Here is a 24873-nt window from a genome sequence, read left to right as displayed (position 1 = left end):
GGGGCCCCATCAAAAATTTAGACCCAGGCCCCAAAATTCCTAAGTTGGGCTCTGTCACGATTATAATCGTTCTTTATAATCGTGATATGGACATAAGATATTATATTATTATTTATTAATAAAGCCTTAGCTGGCAAGAAATGATCAAAATATGAATAGTAATTATATCAATATTCCAACATTACACCAATAATAAATTAATAACCATAACCACGGATAAAAAGGTTAAAATATTATATTATTATTATTATTATCTTTTTAATTTTTATTATCCGTGAACTTGCGTCTAGCTGCAGTAATTTCTTGAACGGTTGCTTCTATGCAAGACCGTGACCATAACAACAATGATAATAAGTAATAACTATAACTATATGATAAATTAACAATATTAGAGTTTTGATAACACACGAGAGTACAAGATAATATTAGTAAATATTTTATATTACGCTTATTGTACCGTACATTGTGATAGGCTTCTATAATAATTTATTGCTAATAGCTATTATTAGCTATAGTAGCAAGTAGCTACAACTTCCTATATAAACAATATTAGACAGTTATAAATTATAAATATTATAGTCCATACTCAATAGTTATAGTCAGTAAGTTGCAGTCATAGACTATTTAGTAATTTGTTGCGGCGTTCTGTCGCTATCGGCTGTTGATTGTTGTGCACTGTGCAGTCGTCACTCGTCAGTCGTTACTCGTTAGCAGTGTCGAACTGTCGTTCGAGATAATGTGTCATGTGTGCATGTGTCATTAATTAATAATAAGTGGAGCGGAGCAACGTGTGTGTCTCCTTTGAAAAAAAAAATTGTCCGTACCTATTATTTATTTTTTTTGTCGCATCCCCTCCCTGCGACCTTGTGCGCGGTGCGTATTGTGTCGAGTGTAGACTATCGGCGGTTATTCATTTCGTCGTAAATTATTCCTGACAAAGACGTTTGTTTTGCCGTCGTGTAAAGAATACAAAATCCTTATCCGTCTAATTTTTGCTGATTCGGGTAATATTATTAAGTACTAACGCTTCTTTGTTCGTTGAATGAGCTGTGTGTTCAGTCACGCGAGTGCTCCGCTGCGAGCAAATGTACTAAATTGACAGCATCATTGACCGGAAAATACTGTACACACTCCGAACACAGTCATGGATTTCAAATACCTGTTGGTGTGCGTGGTGTTATTGATTCCAACTAGCAGTGGTGTGTCCTTTGATGATGTTGATGACGTCTTCGAGTTGACTACCAAAGTGTTCGATTTAGTCGGCAAGTCGTGGGAGATTGCTGACAATATGGAAGAACGTTTGGGCAGTGAAAATACTCCACTCGTGTGGTTTACAAAAAAAAAAGAACGTAAGATCTTATCCTACTTTGGACATATCACTCACCTTGTGCAAATGACCCAAAAAGAAACAAATGACATAAGGACTATGATGTTGGTTAGTCTTAAAAGGCTGCAATCCATGCCTGATGCTGTTTTGAACGGAATGCAAATTAATGAACTTTTGGAGTCTGTCAGATCAATTGAAAATGATTTTAGTACTATGGAAGGTTTGTATTACCTCTTATTTACCTACATTGTTGAATGAGATAACAGTTCTGATCATAATATTTCTGGATACAAATTTAAATTGTTACATAATATAAAAGCACAACAGTAATGTGAGATGTTATATAACCCCCGTACCTATAAACCTATCTTAGGGTTGGTATTATATTATTTTTATAACCCCTTTAAGAACCTAATGGAAATTATTTTATTGGTTTTAGTACCTTTACAATTTAATTAATAAGGCCTTGACAGTTTATGTTCAGTAATAATATTTATTGTTATTTTTAAATCAAAATGATTTACAGGGTTATTTTTTAAACATGCACACCCTATTTTTATGTTTTGATTATGCATAATATAAAAAAATCTTGTTATTTTCAAATACATAGATTTTTCATAACCCTGTGGAAATACTGATTTTGGTTTATCAAATGAGAACCCACATGTTTTAACGCACATTTTTAACCGTTCATTAGAGGATTTTTCTGAAAATGTTGACATCTTTTAATAGACATTTGAATGAAAAGTTTCTTAGTTAGGCATTTTACTTCAAATAGTAAGTCTATTAAAATTATATTATTTACTGCAATATTAATTCGTAAGCATTTAGTAATACTAAAAAATTGTCTGAATAAACTTGAATAAGTAAATATTACCTAACAAATATTTTGTATACATGCTTTATAATTACTAAGCTTGTATAATACAAATTATTTAATGGACTATTTTCCTTACTCCTTAGTAGGTTTAAAGTAGAATAAATCAGAAACTTTTAATTCAAATTTCAATAACAATAGGTACATCAGTATTTTCAGAATTAAAATTTGCATAAAAACATATACGTTTTCATTAGAAAAACCGATGTTGGTATCGCCACAAGATACTCCTTACATGTTGTGAAAAATCTAAAAGTTCTAAAATATCGTCTTTAATTACACTAAACAATTCTAAAAATCAGAATTTGAATATATTATCCATAATTTAAACTTGGGGAGCCCATGCTTAAAAAGTCGCCCTGTGTATAATATTTTTCTATAGATAAATTTATATGAATAACCTATATATACTTACAAAATAAAACTTGTGACACCACTACCTATATAGATATAAATGTACAATTGCTTTGAAATTGTAAATTTCAAATAATACAAACAATTATTATCAAGTAGGTTAATGGTAATTTAAATTATTTTATATTAGGTAGGTCCTTACTCCAGATCTAATTTAGTTGATTTCAATAATTCAGTATACGCTTATTTGTAAGTTTTGAATTGATATATATAAATATCTGAATAATATCTGTATTGAAATTAATTTTTTTATTAGGTTAGGTTAAATGTTTTACTGGTATAGGTTTAATGGATATATAAATATGCAAATTACTACTATATTATGTATGAAAATTTTATATTTGTTTTTGGTTCCCAGTGTTTTATAATATTGTTATGACAGCCAAAAAAAAAAGTAATATTTAAAAAAAACAAAATAAAATAGAAGAATATTGAAATATATAATTTACTAGCTGATCCCGCACTTTTTGTTGCCCGTAACAAATGACAACTCTTAAAAAAATTATGATTGTTCAACTCTATTTGGGTGTAGGCAATGTGCAAAAATTCCATTTTATGCAAAATTGTACCTGATCTGACCGATTTACCAATCGCAACCAATAAAATAATAAATACTAATTTCTACTAACTATTTCTCCTATAACCAATAGCAACCATTTATAAGCAAATATTTCCATCTTAAATCTTAAAATCCCTGTTTGAGCACCTTCCCAGATTGGACTTACCCGGTCCAATTATGAATCTAGATCATCCAGGGAACTACACAACCACACACAAAAAATGTCATCAAAAGCGGTCCAGGTCAGACAAATATTCTACTATTACTAGCTGTATATCCTGGTTTTGCCCGTATGCAGATTTTTTTTTTTTTGCTGCAAATTGTGTATAGTAAATATGCTATATAGGTGTAATTTGATTTGAGTGTATCTCAGTTTTAGAATACCTTAGCTCACGGACAAATCGGTGTCAGTGTTCCAGGCTTTGGGAAATAATTTGACCTAGAATGTAGCAAAGCGGATTGGATCTAACACTCTGATTTCTTTAAAAACAATCTCTGAGATTTTCGTCAAATTCAATTCAGTAGTTTTCGAGTATATAAGCTAGACACATATATTTGGTTTTAAGATATTGTGGTTTCTTTAATCGAGGCCAACATGACAATTTGATGCATGCTTATACCTAATCTACCCAAGTAACCAATGGCAACCATTGATAAACAAAAAAAAAAGTTTCAATTTCCTCTGTGAATCTCAAAAATTCTGTTTACCACCCTTTAATATGCAAATATCGGAAAATCCTTTCTTATTGCATAAGTATCTAGATCATTAAAGGAACCACTATTCCAAATATCAAGTTTTTATGTTTTGTATTTTTTGAGATGTAGCGATGAGTGGTTTTTGGCTTTTATATGTATGATATATAGATTTTAGGTAAAACATCCAAAGAGGTTGGCGAGCTAAGCAAGCTTGGAGCAAAGAATACCCTTAGTCTTAACTATATTAAAATCTATAAAATCTTATGAGTTCTGATAAATTATTATTTCTAAATTACCAACTACACTAACTAGGTAACCTACCTTATTTATTTGTCATTGAAATTGTTTATGCTCGTATGCAACTTAATAGCTAATTTTTTATCCTGTTTATCTGTCACTTGATATTGCAGATTCACTTCTCATTATTTTCATTGTACCTATTATATTTGTATAACTTCTAATAGCAATGAGGGATTCCTTTTATATTAAATTTAAAAAAAATTAATTTGGTACATTTAAAAATGTTATTCAGGTTTAGCTCTCTTCAGTTTACTGTGTTTTTATATTATGTTTATTTAGAGTATAGATATGAAGATAAAGATAAGAATGAAAAAAATGAAAAAAATGTAAATCTTGCATATACATCTTATACATTAGAGAAATTTGCTGATGCAATGTTAACATACTCAGCGGGATCTCCTCATAAGCAATTGGCAAAAATTCACTCTTTCATTGTTCCGGAATGGGAAGGATTTAAATTTCATACACATGGCGGTATTTTCAATATTTTAAGACACACTATGGTAAGTAATGAATAATTTTGTTGATTAATTTCTAATAGGATTTGTTTTAAATGTACCTACCAGCTACCAATATATTATAATTCATCTATAATTATTATTTATTACCATTGTTTGATTTATGATTTAAAAATATACCTTGGACATAGAACATTTAACTCATACAAACTTTTCTACTAAAAATATTTGAAAATGCAATATTTTACTTGTATTTTACATATTATATTATTTATTTAAAATAATTGTATGATATGTACTCTATTTTGTAGAATTATTTTGAAAAAATAAATATTTAAAAGTTTAGAACCTAGGTATGTGATAGGTTTAAAAAACAACGTTGAACTTGATACAATACATTTTAATAAAGTATTTATTTTTTTTTTATATAAAATAGACGGTTTGAGTTTGGGCTTACTATACTAAGAAAATATTTTGTAGAAAGTTTGTAGACTGTAGTACATTATGTCATTACTCATTAGTCATTATTGATGTGGGTTTTAAAAATGTATATTGCCCAAGAACGTATGAAAATTATTTTTTAGTCTACCTATTCAGTTGGTAAATATTATTGTTCATAAACATTTAAATTGACTGAATTATGATTACCCAGATATTATTTTGTAATGCCTATGTTAATACGTGGTTAGTTTATCAGTAAAATAATTATTTTTCATTCAATTTCATCGTTTTATACTTTTATAATATATATAACTGTGTATGCTGTTAACACCATGCCCCGTGGGTGTATCTTAATTTTTTTAATTGGGAACTTATCTATACTCGGTATTGCAAAACAATGCGTATTTACAGTTAACTATTTTTATTTTGGTTTTCATATAACAAATCATTATTTAATCATACATTATAAAAAAACGCCACTGGCAGACGGTAGTGAGTGATTAACACTCGGCGACTTGGCTGATCAGTGATCACTGATTACACTGAGGTACTGAGGTCTGAGATTTGTCAGCAGCTAATGTAACACCGAGACGCGAGTAGTGAGTAAATTAGCCCAATGTGATCTACGCTTTATACGCATTTAATTATAAGTAATGAATAATGATAAATAATTAAATAATAAAAAAATACCTATAATCAATATAATTATTTTGTAATTAAAAAATTATTCCCACTAGACATACTAGACTACTAGAGGTACTAGACATTACAGACCTATGTTTAGAGCTTCATATTATAATGACTAAAATAATATCAAAAGATCCTAAATCTAAGAGACATTTTGCATACCATTATACATTTATAAGAATATAAATATTAAATATAAGTATAACATATTATACGTTTGTATTTATGAATGTATGATGTACGTTGCTGTAATTAATATTTCTTGATAAAAACCGAACTCTTTTATTGATATCTGACTGTCAGAATTAATAATCATTAATCTGCATTCGGCGTAATATAAATAATTGGATAGGGTCTGGCAGTTTTTATTTTAAATCGTTCCTTTTATTTTGGTCTGTAGATATAAATGGTGCCTATTGTATTAAATGTACGTATTTTACTTTATTTAGATAACAACTGTTTTTATGGTTATACAAATTATACTATTATTGTAGTCAGGGCTTATTTATAAAGCGCATACATTGTGTAAGACGTAGGTAGTTGAAAAATCTAGATGCACACTTGAACAATATGTTTACCATAGTTGATATTTTTGTTATTAATTGACTATTTTTACAAACAATGGACAAAAATATAGTATTTTTACGAATTTCCATTATTTTGTATTACGTCTTTCTTAGCCAAACAACTAATACGGAAATACCTATATAATCATATTTTATAGTAATATTATATTATTTAGTGTTGACGTGTCGTTTTAACGTGTTAAATGTTAATAGGATGTATCACCCGGATGTGTTGTCTCCGTCTTACAAACGTATAACCATTAGTCATATATTAGTCACATAACAATTCGAAATCATTGTCAAATACTCAAGTATGACAACAATAAATTTATGTCAAATACATAAAAACATAATTTCGTTATATTATATTTTATATTCCGACATTCTTAACCTGCTCGGCTAGTGGCTACTCGTCATTGCCTTAAGAGGACGTCACACCCGCATGTGTTGTCTCCCGGTCTCATTCTTACAAAATATGTACAACATAACAAAAACTGTTTTGCGCGGGACAGCTTTTATCTTTCTGTGTTTGTTGTAGTGGCTCCAAAATTTCTGAATATATAGGGTAGAAAATTATCTCTGCAACAGCGTGTCTATATTTTAGATAACATAAATTCAATAAAAGTTATTTGCTTCTAAACATTTCGTTTTTTTTGTTTTTTTTAATTTGCTTATAAAAAAGATTGGATAGTGCTTAAAAAAAAAGCACGCTGTTGTGAACATTTGGTAGTTCTACAACAAATATGCTGCGAGAAAAGTTGTCCCGCGCAAAACAGTTTTTGCTATGTTGTAGATTTGTAAGATGGAGACAACACATACGGGTGTGACGTCCTCTTAATATTTAAATATTAAATACATCTAGGCCCTAGCCTCTAGTACACGTAATTAAGTAATTTACTTACCTATATTAACAATGTTATCAAGTAGTTACTTAGTTTATATTAAATATTTTAAACTTAATTTGATTGTTATAATTATTTTATGGAGCACGACTGATTGAGTTTGTACGTCTAGACATATTCACATATTCTCTTATTCATGATAATTCATCCAACATTGTTTTTAAATACCAATTACCGACCGTTATTTAAATAACCATTAATTAAATACTTATATAATAATACTTATAAATCAAACTACCTACAGACTTCGACAAGAGTTAAACAAAAACGCAACATAATGATTTTATAGTTTTATACTTTAAATATTTTGTCATGATTTACATTTTAAGAATAATATTTTAATAATTATAGTTCTTGTAACATAGTGATAAAAAAAAACTGAAATGAATAAATCGTAATTATTCAAGTTATTAAAATAAAATAAAATGGGTAAGCGTGCATTACTTATTTTTTAAGTCATGCATTATAAGTAATAACCAAGTTTAGGAGCTTCTAGTATTTGTATATTTTTTCTGATCAATATTTCATGATCCAGATATCTCAACACACAACACAAAAAAAAACAATTTTTTAGTTTGTAAGTACGTTTAATTCTAAGTTTAATGGTATGAAAACAAAGTTTGTGTAATTCTATAATAGTATAATACCCATATTATTCAATGAGTATAATATCTATCCATATTATTCACTTATTGAAAAAAACCTCGGCAATATCCAAGGCTGGACATTAACGTATTAAAAAGTTAAAGTTAAGTTAAAAAGTTAATTTTATATTAACTTTTAACTTAACCAGTTACTTTTGGCTTTTCATTAACTTAACTGTTAACTTACTAAATTTCTTTTTTAATTAACGTGAAATTAACGACTTAATTTTTCATTTCTAGAAGTAAGTTAAGTTAATTTATTTTGTTTTTAATTTAATTATATTTCACTATTTTATGTCAAAAAATATTTACCATGAATTGTTTAAAGTAAAATATGTATATCATTCGAATCTAACTTATATGGAAATACTGTATAAAGTATAAACACTATAGTCTATAATTTAGTTTTGGGTTGGTTAAAAAAAAATATTAACTTGTCCAGTCTTGGCAATATCCAATGACATCACGCTCCTGTTTTAAATTCCTCAATATCTCCTAAACTTTATAGGTTAAAATAGTACATTTTTGTCCATCAGATTTTCGGTAGATCGTTCTAAGTCTCTCTAAGTTTATCTATTATAATTTGTTTATAATTTGACTTAAAATAATAATTAGGAGAAAAAAATGAGTGCTCCTTCAAATTTTATTTTTAATATTAACTGAGTGACACTTCAGCCCGAAAACAATGATATAAATTTAAAATTAAAACCATTTCATATTATATTATAATACATCCCGAAAACAATGATATAAATTTAAAATTAAAACCATTTCATATTATATTAAGGGGCAACATTTAGGCAATTTCTAATCTTGTCATAGCCGCCCGGGATCTATGTGTTAGTTGTAAATGATTGTTAGTGAGTGAAATTAAACGCGGGTATCGACGGAAACTTCTCTCGTACGCGCATGCACTTGTCAATAACTCGATTCCCTATAAATTTCACAACACGAATTTTACAAAAACATACATTTGTTTGTTTTGACAAAATTATAGTTAGTTAACGTTGTCTGATTTTGATTCTGAAAAAATATTTCAATTCAGCAGAAAAATGTCTGTAGATCGTACCAAACATTTTCCGTTTTTAATATTAATTTTAATTTTAACTATGATTCGAAAAAGTTAATATTTTCAAGTTTTCAATTACAGTTCACAGTAATATATAATTTAGATTTTACAAAGTGCTTCGTAGGATCTTTAAACAATTTTTTGGTGAGTTCAAATTTTTTTTCAGAATCAAAATCGGACAACGTTAACTAACTTTAATTTTGTCAATAGAGGTATGATAGGGTCCAAAAAGTACCAAATATTTCATTGTTTGTATTACTTATTGTGTACACTATTGTTATTCTACACTATTATTCACTGTTATAATTCTTCATGTTAATTTAACATATTTTTAATTAACATAATATTGTTGTAACAAATAACATTTGAAAAAAAATTATGTAAGTACAATAATCAATGAGTAGCACTATAGCAAAGTGCGAAGTACAAAATATTTTTATAGCATAACTATTAACTGTTTATTACATTCATCATATATTTAGATGTATTTTTAGAGCTATTATAACTAAATCTATTTATATCAGCTATTATATATAAATTATATAAGTTATATTATTTGAGGTATAGGTATAGAACATGTGTTTAGGGGTGATTGGGGTGGACAAATATTTAGGTGAAATTAGGTTTAGTAGTTTTACAAATGTATAATTTAAATAAATTGTGTGTCTGGAGCGCCGGGCGTGTAAACATTCAAAATATTGCAATATTTTACATGAATTGAATAAACAAACTTTTTACATGGACTCAAATATCTTTATAAACTATATATAAAACAAGAAAATAGATTATTGTTAAATAATAATGTTTTGCTTAGATTGTAAATATACAATAACATGCTATGTATTACTCGAGGTATTACTTTTTTTGTTTAATCGATTCCCATATTTCAATCACTATTATTATGATATGAACTATTTACGTTTTACGTATATAGTCATCATGTGAAACACAGTGCTCATAAACAATACTGTAATCTTATATAGTTTTATATAAGCAATATGCATGTTGAAAATATAATGGTATTGTGTAATGACTAATAAGTAATGAAAAATGTCCATTGTTTATAATTTCCAGAAATAAAATACTTAAACGTTTCCAACATTATAGAGTATAATGTATTTAATTTCTGAATTCCATGGTTATGAAATTAAATATCCGTCATAATCATAAATAAATGTACCTACTTGTGCATATAATGGAGCCACTAAGATCAATTTTAAAAAGAGTGCTATAATTGCATTTCTATACTCTGTTCAAGTTAAGAAACATAGTCAGTGACCTAGCCGACTTGTGCGCAGGGGTTTGACAATACTGCACAGCAGTTATGCAGATAATTGACTGGGTGAGCGAGACAAACAGGTGTTGACAAAAAAATGGTTGCCGCTGACTACGTTTCTTTACTTGAACAGAGTATAAAAAAAACATTATCTTAAAATAATTATTTCAGCGCGTATGTTTTTAAATTGTATACAAAATAACTGAGCATTGACCTGACTGTTAAAAATTAATTTTCTAATTAGGTCATAACAGCCTCTTTAATTAGACCCATTTAATAGATAAGTACTTAAATTTACCTTAAATTAAAATTGTGTGTTCTTGTTCTAGTTTTTATGAATGATTATTTAACAAAGTTGAATTATAATCAATTACGAATCTACAGTTATGATATCAATGTTTATCTAGATTGTAATATTGATTGTAACTTAGTCGTTTGAAGAATTTTAATTTATTTTTACAAAAATCTTTACTGATTTAAAAAAATTTAAATATGATATTAAGTACAACATTCAAATATGAGATAATGGTACCCAATATTGAGTTATTCTTTGATATCAGTATTTTGATACCTGCAAAATAAATTTAAATTATTATACCTAATTTAAATTTAATACTATTTTGTTGTATATATTTTAATTGTTATCACCCCGGTGTTTGGAGTGTAATAACTGTATTATTCTAATTTAAATTCTTAACCTATATAACATAATATTAGTTTTTATCCATTTAAAAATAATAACCTGACTATAAACCTGTTATGTGTACAATTTGAATTTAATTTTAAAATAAGCTGCACAGTAGGTGTCAAAGGGATCACTGTAATGGATGTGTTAAATTTTAATTCAATGATATAAAAATGAGGAACCTTGTTTTAAATTTGTAATCCTTAGTTATAAAAATTGAACATTTTATACATATTTATCAACAAAATAATTTGAAAATTGTCTATGAACTTTGTTAAAATTTGAACTTTATGCCTATATGTATCTATGATATTTTTCAACTGCTTGTATAACAATTTATGAGGAACCTTATATTACAGTTTCAAGATTTTTGACCCAACAAAAAAAATGTTATTGACAATTATAAAAATAAATTGAAAATTGAAAAGTCTATAAATAGTTTAAAACAAGTCCAAATATTTTAAATAATTTACTATGTGGATAGAAAATAATAATAAAAACGTTTTGTATAGCTCAAAACTTTATAATTGAACTGTAATAGTCAAAATATTTTTAAAATTTTATCACGAATAGAAATGATAGGTAATATAAAATTAGGTAATCGGTCAAAATATCCAAGGACAAAATATCCACGGACAAAATATCCAAACCAAAATATCCAAGGACAAAAATAACCAACGGTCAAAACTCCACGGACAAAATATCCAAATTTATCCGTTTTTACGTAAATTAGTAGATTACACTTTATTTTCTAATAAAATTAGCAATAATTGTACTCTTCGCAAAGATGTTTTAATATATGTTTTCTTTTATTTTTCGATGGTTATTACTAATTAGTACCTAAATTTTTAAAAACTATTTTTAAATTTTTGGAAAATAGTGTAATATTATGTGGAATACACCTATATTATATCATATATTTATATTTATATTATTATTATATATTAGGTATATTTTTATAACTAAATAATTTCATATTTGAGCTAATATTATTACAAAGTAAAGTATAATCTACTAATTTACGTAAAAACGGATAAATTTGGATATTTTGTCCTTGGATATTTTGTCCGTGGATATTTTGTCCTTGGATATTTTGTTCTAGATTCATAAAATTTATATAATATAACATTTGGTAAAAATGTCATGTACTTACGGTTGTTAGTTTTTGAATTACAACAAAATAAGAAAATCGTCTGATCAGAATTCATGTAAATACAAAATAACCAATGTCGTATTAGTTTGAACATTTAACGCTAATAAAAATTTAATTTGACTTTCCGGTAAGAATACATTTTTTTTTTGTTAAATCTAGACAAACTTAAGAGGATATTTTTACGCATTCATTTTTAAAATGTTAGAAATAAATAGAAAATTTTTATGAATTTTTAACTCATAATAATTTTCAAATTTTCATGATTTCAACGAATTTTGTGAAAATTTGCTCATAAAAAATTTTTGTAGATTTACGCTGAACTTTGCTTTTAATATCCACTAACAACAACTTATGAGGAACCTTGTATTAAATATTCAAGTTTTTGACCGAATAAATATTTTTATATGGACAATAATTAAATAATTAATAAAAACTGTAATCCCATACTTGTTAAATATGTAAATACTTTTAGACAACAGTATTTTAAATCTAATTCGAATACTTATTATTTTATTTTGTATTTAAAAGTAATAAATACAAAATTCTTTTCAACTAGATTTTTAGTTGTACATTTTCGGCATTACCCACCCATGACTTAATTTATTAATAATTAATTTAATTATTAAATTGTTTATTTATATGTATTTTTCAATTAATTATTTAAAATGAGTGGATTAAGTTATCAAATCTTATACAAGAGATGATTACGTGATTTTACAAAAATTCCAAGACATTATGGTTTTTAATCGGGCTAAACTATATTTGTTAAAAAAAATACACTTAGAATGTACACGAGCTCAAAATTTAGAGCAGCACATTCTGTTAATCGCAATCATGGTTTCGTTAGTCTGAGTAGCATGCACATAAATATCTTAATAATTTATAACACTTCGAAATAATAAAATATTATATTTTTATTGTATTGTCTTTTATAGTTTTTTTTAGAGATTGTAAAATATGATTTGTTATGATCATATTCATATTATATTTAGTCATTTTAACTTAAACAAAACAATATTTTGTAAATTGCCTTCTTTCTGACTTGATAATATTATAATAGTGAACATGCGGACATGCGGTTTGAGTAGAATAAAGGATTGAATTCAACTGTCTAGTAGGTATTACTATTGAAAATATAAAAATAAATTATCTTTCGATGGATTATACGTGAATACGTCTATACGTCTAAAGTATAGACTCTATACAGTTACAATATAGGTTAGGACGTCGGTATTAAAAACGAAAATTACATTTAAACACTAGATAACCACATTGATCAAAACCAATTAAAGCTCTAGAACATTTTTCAAGAAATCATTTTCCACGCCTTCACGATGATCTATGAAGGCTTTTTATATATATTTTCAAAATCTTCAGTAAGACTTTTTGTCTAACAATAAACAAAGAAGTAGACTTTTTGAACTATACATTTTAGGTATCTATATACACGTAGCATGTCATTGTGCTTGCGTGACGACGTGACATAATTATTTTGTTTTGAGTCCTTACACAAATTACAAATTAGTGACTAACAATTAATAAATTCCTATATTATCACAGCGTTTCAAGCTCTCAAATCAAATAATTTGCATGGCTGCGGTGGCACCTATCATAATAGTATATTAAATTATTTATATCCAATGCTCTCTGACTTTAATTATTTAAATCACTGTTAATCACTAATAGATTACAGATATCAGATTGAATCACTGATATTAGGCTTTAAACCGGGGTATTTCTAATTATTATATAACCTAAATGTAGAGTTTGAGACATTTGCCCGACATCCACATAATTTCTAAGCGTGTCAAGTGACACCGCTGTAAAAATTACTGTATGGGCTTGACTTAAATTATCTATCAACTATATATTATACTTTTAACGACTATAAAATACTAATAATAAATTGTGACTAGTTAGGACTACTAGATTGCTGTGTAGCAATTTCTTTGTAATAACTAATATTACAGTCAAGATAGACCAGTTATACATAATCATTTATCTACTCCATCGCAATTTAGTAAATACCGATATCTATTATATCTATTACCTATATCATAATTTACAGTGGAAATCGGTTATAACGACTTTCAAGAGTCAGGCAAATTCGTCAATGTAGGCCATAAGTTGTAATAAAACTAAGTTGTTTTGAAAACAAATTAAAATGTTGGTTAAAACAACATTTATTTTAATCAAAAGTTATTCGTTTAATTACCAGTTTTTATTAATTAATTTACGTATATAATAATAATGAGAAATTTAATTGTAAATGCTTTCCATGTATTTCGACGTTCACGGTTCACAAACTATCAGTGGATATTTTAACTAATATACTGGGTGACATTTCTGTCACCCAGAGAAATTTTTTTGTCGCCTAGTATATGATATATTTAATAACTGGGCGACAATAATTTTTTGTAAAAATTTTGATGTTTGAAATTAATATATAATTTTATTTATTGATTATTTATTATGTTTAATTTTGTTATTTATTTATGACGTATACCATTTCGTTTGACAAATTATTATTGTGGATGGAGAATCCATAATGTGACCGTTCACCGTAGCGTCCGTAGCCCGTACCTATCCATAGAATAATATAATGCAAGAAAGCAATTTATTTCACGCGGCTCGCGAAAATGCGACATGTTGCATCTATTTGTCAGTCGTCCCGAAAAATATCTACAAATGGATTATTTTTGATTTTTTTTAGTCCTGTTCCAACAAACTAAATAATAATTTCACTTACCTTAACGTGACAATAAGATAAATTAACTCATAACTCATAAGACATTAGTCATTAAATAACACGGACAAAATAGGTAATGTTTTCTATAATATTTATAATACTGAAAAGTTTTTTATAAGCTCATAATATGTTGATTTTGATAGTGAGTGTGAAATTTTTTTTTAATGTCGCCCAGTGATAATTCCTTAAAATATCCACTGCAAACTATCTATATAACCTATGTCCTATATATAAACTAAACTTAAATAAAAGTCTAAGCTATATATCGACTGCATTATCTTATTATTTATTACCTACATGATAATAATTATAGTTTATGATGATAATATTATAATATAATGTACACACGTGTTTCATTACACACTATAGTAATAACGGACTTTTTTTTTTAGATCATTAACCTATTTCTAGTAGGTAATATAAAAAAAAAAAGATGTACCTGTTGTACAGTAAGTTACAAGTGGGTCACTATAATAGATCGTGTGAAATTTGAATTCAATGATATATTATCATTGTAAACGAAAAACGATTCTAAGCGAAGTCAGCCTATGATATTAGTATTACTAAGTATTTTTTATGATATTGTGAATAAAATAATTTATTTAGTTGTTGTATCAGCATTGAGTTTCGTCATTATGACTAGGTAGTAGGCATATAACCTTTTATTTTAATCTTATATATTATTTTAACATCGAAAAATACTCGAGACGGACATTTAAATCGCTTTACCAGTGCGGTAGTGTTAACTGCTGACGTAAAAGTCGATGTCGATATAATCGATTTCCAGTGTGTGTATATAATGTAACATTGTATTATCCATAAGGATAAAGAAAAAGTATTGATTAATTCTGTTACAGATTAAAATTAAATATTGTCATATTACAACATAATCAATATTGAACAAACACAATTTTTTTTTGTGTTGTCATGCTATGGCTTAATACATTGGTATGTTCTCAACTTGGTTCTGCGCATCTGTGCTAAATCACGCTGTCTGTTTGTTAGTATAATTGTCCACCGCAAAACGCAAACAGGCTTACGTTATAATTAAACATACCTAGTAATAATGAAAAAAACATGGTTGGGCCGACTGGTACGATATTTTGTTCAAGTTGAGATCATACCAGTGTATTATTTAGCCAAGCTTAATATAACTTTATCTAAATATTATAATTTTAATAATTTTAATATGAGAACATATTTTACTAATTTTGTTAGTTAAAACGTATCAACGATACAAACTTGACACGATATGCTTTCCAACATAAAAATGTGGTTTAAGTACACACTATGCTAACAACAAACTTTTTTCAACGTTTTTTTTAGATAATTAAACTATTTCTAGTATGTAATATTAAAAAAAAAAAAAAAGGCGGGCAAATGAGTGTCACTCTGCTGTACAGTAGGCTACAAGTGTATCACTGTAATGGATGGTGTTAAATTTTAATTCAATGATATAATAATATCATTGTAAACGAAAAATGATTCTGAGCGAAGAATGTATGGTATTTTTAAATCTATAATATTTTTGATGATAATATGGTGAATAAAGTAATTTATTTACCTATTTACGTGAAACCTTGTATTCATTTTTCACGCTTTTTGACTAAAAAAATCGAAAATATCCGTAAATAGCTCAAGGTATTTTTGAAAATTTTATCAAGTTTATAGGAAATTATAAAATAAACACAATACAGGGTGTAACAAAATTCGGTTCCTCGATTTAATAATAATAAGCAGTTTTTCGATAACAAGACAGCGGGAACTGACTTATGCCGCTCTCTGTATGATGTAAATTTAAAGTGTTTACGGTTATTTGTTTTTGAATTACAACAACATAAGAAATCAAGTGAATATCAAATGTTGTAAAAATTTGAATTTCAGACCTATCAACATTATAATTGATAAATAAAACTAATAAAATTCGAAAATTGTATGTCTATAAATACCTTAACATGAGTCACAATATTTTTAAAATTGTATGGTGTGTAGCAAATGGTAGTATAAACATTCAGTGAAAATTACATGTAATTTGTTTTGGAATTACACCAAAAACCAAAATCGATTTTGTCGGAAACTGATATTGCGTAAAAACTCCCGTTTTTCCTTTATTTTGTTTTTAGGTTTTTTGGCGCTATTGAAAACTACTAGGATTTAATCTTTGACCTCCCTAATAAACCAACTAGATTCACTTTCCCATCGAACAAGATACTAAAGTTGAAAATCGAAGCATTATTTCACAATGTACACATACAAATAAAAAAAACACCCATTGTAAAATCAATACATTTATCGCTCCACTAAAACAACATAAGGTGATCTGGTTTTTAAATAAAACGATTCACAATTTTATCTAAGTAGGATTTCAATATGATTCCGATTTTAGGGCATTTTTAAAGGTTTTATGTCATAAATGCATTTTTTAAAGGGTGTTTAAACCCCAGCATTATTGATAATATTATATTAAACTGAAAAAGTACACTGTTATACTATTATATCAACTATTATTCACATAATATAATATGAGTATAGTATTAATATGACATTGATATTATTATTATTATTTAATGTTATATATTAGATTCTGAGCATTTTAAATAATATCTTGTAGTAGGATACCAAAGAATCTAAATTCTCATTTACTGAACCAAAATATTCCTTATCTGATGTGTGATGACTGATCAAGCCTAATAGCCTATATTGAATGGCACACCAGAATAACTATAGTTAAGATGACGTCAGTCCCCTTTTTTTCTCTAGCCCATGTACAATATAGACAAAACATATTCATGCAAAATCATTTTTTTATGCTTTTGAGTGGGGTAAAATCACTTATTAAAAAAATAATGTATTATACTATTATAATATTTTTGGCAGTAGACATATTTTGATCTGTCTAAATTTAATATTGTCTCAAAACAATTATTTATTTAATTTTTAAGTCAAATATAAAATCAAATAACAATAAAATATACAACTGGTATGTCGAACTCTCAAAATTATATATATAATATATTATATATTTATGTTTAATTCTATTTAATTTATTGAATTTGCAAAATAATAAACGAGAAATTTTAAGTATACAAAATATGAAAACGTTTTACAAGCAACGTTCATTCCTTAAATTTAATATATTTGATAAAAATTGTGCACTACAGTATAAGGTACTATGGTTCTACAGAAATTAGACCTAAAAGTATATGGACAAGTACAGAGTACTGAATCAAACAATTATGTATACTTAAATAAGACCCAAAATGTATAGTGTAGTCAACAATTTATGTGAATGCATTTTATTTTTGGTGCACAAGGTCTAAGAGAAAAAGCAAATATGGCGGTGACATCCTATTAAATCCAAAAAAAGGATGATACAACAATATCGCATTATGCATGTACATGTCATAGCAAAGATCAAACAAATAACTAAAGTCTAAAGATGGTATTATGATAAACCATAAATATAAATGCATCAGACAAGAATTGTGTTGTCATAACTTGGCATATTAACATATTATTGTATCAGGTTCTATATTTTGACATGTTTATAGTGTTATTTTTTTTATCCAAATTTTTTAATTTAATTTAATTTTTATTAGAATATTATTATTACAAATAGAAAATACACTATTAAATTTAGCTTACAATTGTATTCAAGCCTTAAATTTATGGGAGGCAAGTCCTTACCTTTTATGGTGCTTATGCTCTTAAATGATAAGTACCATATTTGTCCTCTATTAAATTTAAATTCTAATCAATAATTTTTCCATTGTAGATTGGAAAAACTTATTTAGTAATTATTTTATAATTTTGTACTTTTATATTTTAGGAAAATAGTGACACACTTTGTGATCAAAAACAATCATTACAGCAGCTGATTTACAATTTGTACACAACATTGCATCTTACTCAGTTAAAAGGATTTTCTGTTATGCAATATTCATGGATGTTATTGCAAACGTATGGAAAAGGTATTATAATAAATTTTACATTGTGCATTATAATGAAATATAGTAGTTGATACACGCCCGTAGTATGCATTCATACCTTGCATATTCTACTTATCACATTAAAAAACAAACATTCATAAACTAAAAAAAGCGAGTAAGTGGATGTCGCTCTGCCGTACAGTAGGTTACAAGTGAGTCAATGTATAATGGATTGTATTAAACTTAAATTGAATGATATAATATCATTGTATAAGAAAAATAATTCTGAGCGAAAACAGGCAGTCAGCCTATGGTATTACTAAGTATATTTGATGATATTACTGTCAATAAAGTAATTTATATATTTACTTATTTACGTGGAACCTTGTTTTAAATTTTCAATCCTTAGCTATAAAAGTTGAACATTTTATAAATTTTTAACTACAAAATAATTATTAAATTTTCAATTTGATAAATGTTGTCAAAATTTAAACTTTAAATGCTTATAAAAAAAAAATTATGCCTATGTATTTTTAATATTTTTCAACTGCTATCAGAATGATACATCAGGAGCCTTAAATTAAATTTTCACGCTTTTTTACAACAAATAAAATTTTATTGATATTTATAGAAAAAAAAACTAAAAAAAGTTGGATAAGTGGATGTTGCTCTGCTGTACAGTAGGTTACAAGTGGGTCACTGTAATGGATGGTGTTAAATTTGAATTCAATGATATAATATCATTGTATAAGAAAAACGATTCTGAGCGAAAACCAGCCAGCCTATGATAGGAGCCTATGAAATAAGTATATTTGATGATATTATTGTGAATAAAGTAATTTATATATAACCTATTTACGAGGAGCCTTGTTTTAAATTTTCAATCCTTAGCCATAAAAGTTAAACATTTTATACATTTTTACTACAAAATAATTAATAAATTATAAATTTGATAAATGTTGTCAAAATTTGAACTTTAAATGCTTATAAAAAAAAATTGTGCCCATGTATTTTTAATATTTTTCAACTGCTATTAGAACGATATATCAGGAGCCTTATATTAAATGTTCACGCTTTTTTACTCAACAGATAACATTTTATTGATATTTATAGAAAAAAAAACTAAATAAAATGGAAATTGACAATGTCCGTAAACAGCTCAAAATAAGTCAAAATATTTGGAAAATGTTATGGTGTATAGGAAATGCAATTATAAACATACAGTCAAAATTTCATGTCCCTACGGTCATTTGTTTTAGAGTTACACCAAAAACCAAAATCGATTTTCTCAAAAACAGATTTTGCGTCAAAATTCCCGTTTTTCCTTAATTTTTCTTTTGTTTTTCACGTCACTTGAAAACTACTGGGAAACTTTTGACCCCCCCAAAGTACCAACTAGATTCACTTTCCTATCAGAAAAGTTACTATTGAAGAAAATCCAAGCACTTTTACTGTTCTAAAAGGTGATAACAGACACAAAAAAAAAAAAATAAAAATAAAAAAAAAACACATCATTGTAAAATCAACAGATTCATCGCTTCGCTCAGAATCTAAAATTGAAAACGAACAATGTCCGTAAACAGCTCAAAAAGAGTCAAATTTTTTTTCGAAATTTTATCGTGTATAGAAAATGCTAATATAAACATTCAGTGAAATTTTCATGTCATATTTTGAGAATAAGTAAGTTTTTTAATTACAACAAAATAAGAAAATCGTTACATGAGAAATCAAGTGAATATCAAATGTAAAAATATGAATTTCAAATGCTCATAAAAATTTAATTTGACTTGTAGACATTTTTTTTATGATAAAGGTAGACAAACTTATGGATAATCTTGTATTACATTTTCAAATCTTAGATTTAAAAAGAAAAATATTTATGAATTCTCAACTCAAAATAATTTGCTATTTTTCGGAGACTGTTTATCAGTCTGGATTTTTTAAATTTGTATTATTTATTATAGCTTCTAAGTTAAATTTTTATTATAATATTATTATTATTCGTTGCTACGGTGATAAACAAAGCGTTAGAAATTAAAATCCCATTTTAAGCGGTTTTTCATAATTTGTCAGTAGTATTTCCAGTGGCATTAAATAACTTTTGAGAAAATCGATAAATGAATTCTCTAAAGTACCATCTTGTTCCAATTTTCTAAAAGATAAGGTACTATGTGTTGAAATCAAAGCACTCCTTCTGGTAGAAATTTTGTATACAGGGTAAAAAAATAAAAAATGTTTACCCTGTTTGAACAAATGTGTAAAATAAACCACGCGACCGTTAGAAGGTTAAACAATCCACAGAATTTAAAAGTGTTAAAGATCTAATGGAATAGAAAAATATCTTGATGGTCAGATATCAAAACCCTTTTTTAATTACATTTTTTAAGGTATTTTTCATCTAAAAAATGGTTGGTCATATTTCTTGGAATTGCAAACTTAAACTTTTTAATGAGATAAACATAGATAAAAATACTGGCGTTAAGCCCTCATAAAAATCTTACCATTAATATTATTTGTTGTGGTCTATTTTTGCCATTTTCGTTTGTAAAAAGTTATACAGGAATATTATGGTGTTTCTATAATTAACTATTTTACAGGAAATTTTACATTTGAAAGAACAAAACAAATGGAACATTTTGAGAAAAAAATCATTGAACAACTTGATGCCTTAAAATCTTCGATCATTTCTGCAAGTAATATATACTGGAGATGTGACCCAGCAAAACATGTAAAAGATATAACTTATTCAGAAGTTACACAGTTATTACAGGTATAATATAAATAATTATATGAATAAGCTAATAATAATAATTACTATTATTGTGAAGTAAATGTGTTTGTTATAACATGTAAATCATATACATTTGGTGATAAGTGATATATTTTTTTTATCAAATAGGGTTATATAGAAAATGAAGCTGATATGAACAGAGAGCAGAGCTGCATGAAAGACTGTTCATACTATGAAGTTGCAGAACATAAATCATGTTTTAGAGATCAATTTTGTGCTAAACAGCGTGTTTGTAATGGACGTTTATTAAATTGTCAGTATTTTGATTCTGACATGAGAATTTGTCAATCTGTAAGTATACTTTCAAAAAAATAGTTATTTGAAGTATGTAAAGTTCTTTTTAAATGTACTCTTAAATTGATAATTATTAAAAAAAATTCTTATAGACATTTGGAAGCAGTAGGCGATATGATTATATTGCATATGAAAAAGGTAAAGTCTTGGGTGATTCATCAGTTGAATGCAAAGGTACATCAAGTATGGTAGACAGCTGGTGGACATTTTTGGTTTGGCATTGTTCTTACTGTTTTTGCATTTGCGATTCAAATGATTCTGGTTCTGATAGATACTTCAGTTTAAAACCATCAGTATCTAATATTAATAACAATATGTAAGTTTCAACTATTAATTAAATTTCTATTCTTACATTTTTAATTTGTTCTGTGCTTTATTTAGGGTTATAACCGGTGTGAGGTTCATTAAAGTGAAACAAATGTTCCATTTGCAAGTCCAACAAGGTGAACTTGGCCCTCGAGGAGGAATAAGTGAATCCTCCCGACAATGGATTGAAGTACCTAGTTATGAGTTTTCATATAAGAATAAAACATTAAAAGATGGTGTTGACTATCATACATTAACATATGAATCCCGCATTATTGATATTGATAATGTAATTGCTCCTGAAAATATGGTTGTGACAGGTGAAACTTTTTTATTTTCTTCTATAATTAAAATACTTAACTAACATATATTTTATAAATTACTGTAGGATTAAAATTTAGAAAGATTGGATCTCACCTTAATATAGAAGTCCGCATAACTCCTTTTGATTTTATGACCGGTGAACTTATTGAACCTGAGTTGAAAAGTTATTGGATCGGAAATGAAAACACTGAACTGTCCATAAATCCAAGGTTTGTGAATTATTTTTACTGCAGTGTTTATAGCTATTATATATGTATGGATATATATATTGTATATTTGTATGCATGGTGTATCAATGTATCATATTTAATAATCATCATTTTATACACACAGAACCGAAATTGACATAAATAATTCAGATTTGCAAACCAAATCAAGTACTGCATCTGAACCAGATATGTCTTCAAATAAATTCATTAAGTTTACACATTCATCTATTGACCGTGATGTTGCACAAACAACATTACCTTTTATTGACATGCAGACAGTAGCACCATTTCCTGGAGTGCCACTTTCTGGAATAGGAATTTACTATAAAGGAACAAAAAGTTTTGGTGGATTTATTGGGGCTAATGTTTTTACTTACAATTTAAGTAATAACATAAATCCCAAGTTATTCCAAATACATACAGTTTAAAAGTGTTAATTATTTTAATCTGTATTCTGTAATATTAAGTACCTAAATAAACTTATAACATTAATTAATCTCAATTTGTATAATGATTAAATACTATGCCTATAAAATTGTGCCAAAATAAAACTAGCATATAACTTTTATTTTATCTGAATTGCATATATTTTAATTTAAGCCAAGATTTACAAATATTATTTTTAGTATTGGTAATTTATACCTATTTTTTGTTTTTATTTTTATTTGTTTTATATGTAAAGTTTGAAGAACAAAAGTCCTAAAATTGTGAACATTATTAATTAAGCACTATGTTATTTAAAAATATGCATATGCACTTTTCTTAACTATTTTGTTCATCAATATTTAAATCTATTATGTATTTTATATAATTAATATATGATCAAATATAATATATTATGTATTTTATATAAATTAACTTATGATCAAATATAATATATTATATAATGTAATTTTTTTTTTTTTAAACAGCTATGCAATCTGCCGTTTTTGAAATATTTGGATGTATATCTGACATGTATATCTATTTTGGCTTAATAATAAAAGTATAAAACAGTTAAAAACTAGTGCATTTTTTGACAAAAATTTTTCTAGGTATTTAATTTAAATAATCAAGATAGAAAAATCAGGCACGATAGTCTATAATGTCCCGCTGTATTTTTATATAAATTTACCATTATGATACTCTTTCATATTCAATCATTTTACCTTTCTCAAGATACAAGAATCACAGTAAGTGGTATTCGATGGTAGGTGTGGAATTAAACAAGTTAACGATATATGTTTGAAAATCCAACCGTCATTCATTCAAGAAAGAATAACTTTATAACTTTATTCATCTTGTGTTAGGGACAGTGGCGGCGCCAGATATTTTTTATTAGGGGGGGGGGGGGGCGATATAGAGGCAAATTTTTTTTCTGGTAGGGCATTTATGTATCCTTACTCGATCACCCACTAATTTACTTATATCATATATTCATAAACTATTGCTAAAAATGTTTTGGGTATATTATGCTATATTTCTAAATAATCAAAAAAAAAATAATTAAATAATTACCGAATTAATAAAATGTCTTTATTTACTTACATATTTTTAACATAATGGAATCCAAAGTAGGTATAAGGTATAACACTATAACCTTAAGTACTTATAATATGTTTTATATAAACTTGTAATAAGGTTTTATGACTTATGACATACGAATGTCTTATATGCACATTCATATTTTATGTTCATTGCAATTTAACAAATACAGAGTCACAAAGAGGGATTTTTAAGTATCTAAATAGCAACATATTAGTATTACCTATTAAAATAAAAATCATTAAATGCAATTTATTTAATTTAATTATTATGATTATATCTAAATATCAACATACCATTGGTTATTAGTATTAAATGAATATAAATAATTACAAATTATTAGGATAGTATTACCAATATTATATAATATAGTATTTAATAAAATGCATTTTCAGATTAGATTAAAATGTTCAACATTAAATTATAGGGGGGGGGGGGCAAAAGAGGGGCAAAATCAAATGTTGGGGGGGGCATTTGCCCACCCTGGCCCCAATGTAGCGCCGCCCCTGGTTAGGAATTTAAATTTTATCATACTTTTGTAGGTTAACCTAGGTTATAGATTTTGTAGTAAACACTCCCATGTATCATGTTCATTATTTATATTTTCACTATAATATACACTTCATAATTCAATGAATTCAGTAGCATAGCCAGGGGGTATAGGTGTTTAAACCCCTCCCTTCATTGAATTTG

At 26.8% G+C, this 24873-nt stretch overlaps 1 protein-coding gene across 2 annotated transcripts; it reads left to right on the top strand.

The window, feature by feature from the left end:
* The first annotated feature begins 445 nt into the window (after positions 1-445).
* On the top strand, positions 446-23584 carry LOC132934242 (uncharacterized). 2 transcript variants are annotated; one of them, XM_061000527.1, is made up of 9 exons: positions 446-1547; positions 4531-4676; positions 18633-18774; positions 21330-21502; positions 21632-21814; positions 21910-22133; positions 22199-22443; positions 22512-22656; positions 22781-23584. In XM_061000527.1, the coding sequence occupies exons 1-9, from the start codon at positions 1145-1147 to the stop codon at positions 23082-23084; spliced, it is 1965 nt and encodes a 654-aa protein (XP_060856510.1). In that variant the 5' UTR covers positions 446-1144; the 3' UTR covers positions 23085-23584. The 2 variants fall into 2 exon arrangements, with proteins under 2 accessions (XP_060856510.1, XP_060856509.1); XM_061000526.1 differs by having other exon boundaries at positions 447-1547; positions 4453-4676; positions 22781-23582.
* Positions 23585-24873: the final 1289 nt, after the last annotated feature.

The sequence above is a fragment of the Metopolophium dirhodum genome, chromosome 1 (genome assembly GCF_019925205.1).
Source record: "Metopolophium dirhodum isolate CAU chromosome 1, ASM1992520v1, whole genome shotgun sequence".
NCBI classification, from domain to species: Eukaryota; Metazoa; Arthropoda; class Insecta; order Hemiptera; family Aphididae; genus Metopolophium; species Metopolophium dirhodum.
The sequence above is the reverse complement of the archived record's forward strand: the minus strand, read 5'-3'. Positions and strand labels throughout refer to the sequence as shown.

Excerpts from the sequence above, each read along its gene's own strand:
- LOC132934242 (XM_061000526.1), top strand. The coding sequence starts at position 1,145 with ATGGATTTCAAATACCTGTTGGTGTGCGTGGTGTTATTGATTCCAACT. Across the intron at positions 1,548-4,452 it reads TGATTTTAGTACTATGGAAG|AGTATAGATATGAAGATAAA; the intron begins GTTTGTATTACC and ends ATGTTTATTTAG. Across the intron at positions 22,444-22,511 it reads TGAAAATATGGTTGTGACAG|GATTAAAATTTAGAAAGATT; the intron begins GTGAAACTTTTT and ends AAATTACTGTAG.